The 4,680-nt window shown below is 41.6% G+C and overlaps 1 protein-coding gene across 1 annotated transcript; it reads left to right on the plus strand.

Moving 5' to 3' along the window:
* Positions 1 to 2,646: 2,646 nt before the first annotated feature.
* LOC149541541 (uncharacterized) lies at positions 2,647 to 4,200 on the plus strand. The gene has a single exon (XM_089795623.1). It carries the CDS (start codon positions 2,647 to 2,649, stop codon positions 4,198 to 4,200), a length of 1,554 nt encoding a protein of 517 aa, XP_089651749.1.
* The last annotated feature ends 480 nt before the right edge of the window (positions 4,201 to 4,680 follow it).

Genomic DNA, 4,680 nt, shown 5'->3' on the forward strand with positions numbered 1-4,680 from the left:
GATTGAGAAATCCATTTAGCATCTTCAACTAGCTTATTTTTTCACTTCACCAAATATTAATGGTAGTCTTTTCGTCTTGTGCTTTTACCAACCCTTTGATCCAATATCTGTTCAACCTCTTCAATCTGCTTCTTAGGATAATCATCAGGTACAACAACTTCATCATCTGACTCATGATATTTATATAGATCAACAACATTGAACATAGGAGATATATACATGTCATCAAGTAACTCAAATTCATAATCATTTCTACTATCAAAATTCTTCAAGATCTTACAAGGTCCAAACTTCTTCATCTTCAACTTACTGTATATTCCAATTGGAAATCTTCCTTTCTTCAAATGAACCATCACCTCATCACCAACTTTAAAATCGTGATGTCTTCTGGACTTATCAGCATTCTCTTTGTACTTATGATTACTTTGTTCTAATGTTAGCTTCACTTCCTTATGAAAAGACTCCATAAAATCCAAAAATTCTTCTCCTACAACACTTCTCTCCTCTTCACCAACAACATCCCTTAAATCTGATACTGCTCTAGGCTTCATTCTAGTAACAATCTCAAAAGGTGTCTTTCCTATACTCATATTTACAAAATTATTAAATGAAAACTCAGCTTGTGCCAATACCATCTCCCAATTATATTTTTCATCTCCAACTAATCATTTCAGCAAATTACCCAAGTTTCTATTCACAACCTCTGTCTATCCATCAGTTTGTGGATGGAATGTAGAACTAAACTTCAACTCAGTACCTATCTTCTTCCATAAAGTTCTCCAAAAATAACTAACAAACTTATTATCTCTGTTAGAAATAACACTTCTTGGTAATCCATGCAATCTAACAATCTCTTTAAAGAAAAGTTTAGCAATATGCTCAACATCTGATGTCTTCTTACATGGTATAAAATGAACCATCTTAGGAAATCTATCCACAAAAAAAAATATAGAATCATACCCCTTTGTTGTTTTAGGCAATCCAAGAGCAAAATTCATACTAATGTCACTCTGAGGTTTTCTTAGGAATAAAAATAGGTGTATAAAATCTAGTATTCTGACCTACTCCTTTTGCAACTTGACAAACTCCACAACTCTTCAAAAATTTATGAACATCCTTATACATCTGTGGTCAATAATACTTCTCCTTCAACAAACTCAATATTTTATCAATTCCAAAATGTCCAGCCAATCCACTACCATTATTTTCCTTAATTAGATTCAACCTCAAATAACTTCTAGGGGTACACAACTAAATAACTTTAAACAACATATGTTCTTGAATGAAATATTCATCATACTTACTAATGTGGTATGTCAGATTTGGTGATCCTCACCCTCTCCACGCCTCATTAAAATCAGGATCAGTATCATATAGCTCTTTCATCTTAGTAAAACCAAGAACTTCAACCTTCATCTTAGTCAACAAAGAATGTCTTCTACTCACTGCATCAAAAACTCTATTAGTCGCATCTTTTCTCCAGCTCATCGTCATGGCTCCTCTGTCTCCTCTGCTCCCTTCCACCCTCGGCCCCAGCTCGGTTCTGTTCTTCCCAGCTTAGCCCATTCTCCTGCATCATCCCTCCATGCTGGCTTGCCTGTTTTTGGCACTTCACTTACTCGTCCCACCATTTCAAACTCTCGGCAGTCTGGGAATCATACCTTTCGGCCTTTGTCTTCCCCCGCACTTTCATATTTGGCTGGTGGTCATCTCCATTCTCCTGCTCATTGTCCTGGACCCTCTGGTTCCTCTGCTCCTTTACATACGCGGCTGCAACACCGTTCTATTCCTCCAGATGCAGCCCATTCTCCTGCATCGCCTTCCCCCCATGCTGGTCCTTCTAACTATAATACGTTGCTGCCACTTTCCAGCATTTCTAGCTCGCAGCGGTATGCATTTTCTGTCTTCTCGCCAAGATCCTCCCCTAAACCCGCGAAGCAGGATCCACTAAAGACAGAGGAGCTCGCATTGATCCCCCATCGGTCACTCCATCCCAACGGATCCTTCTCTCCAACGGCTAGTAACCAACGGGAGTATCAACTTGGCGTCCAACCGCACAAAGGTGTTCAATCGCATTTACATCCAGGTACGTCCTCCTCTAACCTCTCTGACTCCTCTCCTTCTTGCATTAATTCTTTCTTGGTTGATGTTGCCTCTCCCCATTTGTGCCTGCGGTCTCCACCTACCCCTCCTCTCGTTTCAACCAACAGCTTTTTGGAGCGCCCCTCGAACCATTCTCTCCCTTTTTCCACTTCTAGCCCGGTCAACCTTGCTAGCTCAGCTCCCACCATTTCTGATTGGGAGAACAAATTGGTGGTTAATCTTTCCAGTGCTTTTCTAGACCCGCTGACTTTTAATTTTGTCAAGCGTGGCCTCAATTTTGCTCTTTCCCCCCTTGAGGTTCCGCATGTGGATTTCTTAGTGGAGATTGAGAGTGCCATCCGTTCGCTCCCCCATGATGTTGCTGATGAAATTCGGTAGGACTGTGTGGTTACACTTAGACATGCTAAACCTCCTAGGCGTAACACCTCTAAGAGAGAATCCACGGCCTTCAACAATTTTTTGAAGAATAACGATGTTATACTTGTCAAAGCGGACAAAGGCAATGCTACTGTCATTATGAACAGGCACGACTAACTTGCAAAAATGACAGACCTTCTCTCTGATTCTTGCAGCTACAAACCCCTCTCTTTCAACCCGTGCTCTAAGATTTCCAAGAATGTCAGGAAGGCCATTTCCTCCTCTTCTTTTGATGATGCCACTAAGAAGAGGCTTTTTCCATCCAAAGAGTTAACCCCTCGCATCTATGGTGTCCCCAAGATTCACAAAGCTGGCATTCCCCTTAGACCCATCGTGGACACCAGAGGTTCTCCCACTTACCATCTTGCCGCCCATCTTACCAAGCTTATCTCTCCGCTTCTTGGCCATTCCAACTCCTTCATCAAGGATTCCTCCGACTTTGTTAGCTTCATCAAAGAGTCCAAACTAGATGAGGATGACATCTTGGTTAGCTTTGATGTGGTCTCCCTCTTCACGAAGGTTCCTATTCCGGACGTCGTTGGTATTGTGGAAAGGAAAACTAATGTGGAGATCGCTAATCTGGTTGATCTTTGTTTAAGGTCCACCTTCTTCTCCTTCCAAGGGACTATCTTTGAACAAGTAGATGGGGTCGCAATGGGCTCCCCACTCTCCCCGGTTATTGCTAACCTTTATATGGAGCACTTTGAAGAGCTGGCCCTCCACTCTTTCCCCCTCAAGCCTAAATGGTGGAAGCGATACGTTGACCATACCAATGTTTGCTGGCCCCATGGTATCGATAAACTAGAAGAGTTTCACATTCATCTTAACAACATCTCTCCTAGCATTGCTTTTACCAAAGAGCTTGAATCCAACAATCAATTACCCTTCCTTGATATTTTACTCACTAAGAAACCAGATGGCTCTCTGGGACGTCGAGTGTTTCGGAAGGCCACGCACACCGATCTGTACCTTCATGCTTCTTCTCACCACCATCCGAGTCAAAAAGTTGGCACGCTTAAAACCTTAGCCTTAAGAGCCCTCAGGATTTGTGATGATGACCACTTAAATTCGGAGTTGACCCACCTCCGCCAAGTCTTTAGATTAAATGGGTACTCCCACAAACAAATCTCTAGGGCCTTTGTCCGTGCTCGCTCTTTCTTTCTTTCCCTCTCTGCTCCCCGACCCAACCCCTCTCTGCCTCCCGATTTTGTGTCGCTTCCCTTTATAGATGGGGTCTCCCAGAAGCTGGCCAAGATTCTGAGCAGAAAAGGCCTTCGCGTGGCCTTCAAACCTTGGTTTAGGCTCAAGAATCGCACCCCCGCTCTCAAAGATTCCAGAGATGTTTTTTCAGCATCAGGAGTCTACAAAGTTTCTTGCTCTTGTGGGATACCGTATATTGGTGAAACTGGTCGCTCTTTCAGCACTAGAATCAAGGAGCATAGTGCCGACATTAAACACGACAGGGTTCATCAGTCTGCTTTAGCAGAGCACTCGTCAGCCACTAAGCACCACATTTGTTTAGAAGATGCCCAAATCGTATCCAAGGAGGACAACTATTTCAAAAGGAAGCTCAAAGAAGCTATAATTATCAACAGTCACCCTGTCAACCTCAACAGAGATGATGGGTGGACCTTAAACCCTTCGTGGATTCCTTTGCTGACTCAAGACCAACGAACTTGATCCTTTGGTGTTCTGAGCCCGTCGGTCTCCCCTCGCCTCCTTGCTCCTAGTTTCTCCCTAGTTGGTGGCCTGCTTGAGGTTGGTGATTGCTCTCTTCCTTTTCTTCTTTTCTCCTTCCTTTCACTGTGTTGTCGGTATCTTTAGGACGCTCCCATCTTTGGTTCCTTTGTTCCCTCTTACTTTTTGGTGGTCCCCGAGGTTCTTTTTTATTTTTATTTTTTACTTTTATTTTTTATTTTTTATTTTTATTTTTATTTTTAATTTTTCCTTGTTGACCCCCCTTTTTAAAAATATTTTGTTTCTCATTCTTAGTTCATTCTTATTGTTATCTATTATTTGGTCTATTTTGGTTTTACGTTCATTTTTTATTTCTATTTTTATTGTTTTTTCAATTAGTGTTATTATTATTCTCATTTTGTGAGCGCTTTCATTGTTATTTATCATTTGATTGTTTGTTTTTATTTTTTATTTTTATTCTAT

The sequence above is a fragment of the Cupressus sempervirens genome, chromosome 8 (assembly GCF_028749045.1).
Source record: "Cupressus sempervirens isolate cs-2001-9-10 chromosome 8, ASM2874904v1, whole genome shotgun sequence".
In the NCBI taxonomy this organism is placed as follows: domain Eukaryota; kingdom Viridiplantae; phylum Streptophyta; class Pinopsida; order Cupressales; family Cupressaceae; genus Cupressus; species Cupressus sempervirens.

Coding starts and splice junctions, on each gene's coding strand:
- LOC149541541 (XM_089795623.1), top strand. CDS start 2,647: ATGACAGACCTTCTCTCTGATTCTTGCAGCTACAAACCCCTCTCTTTC.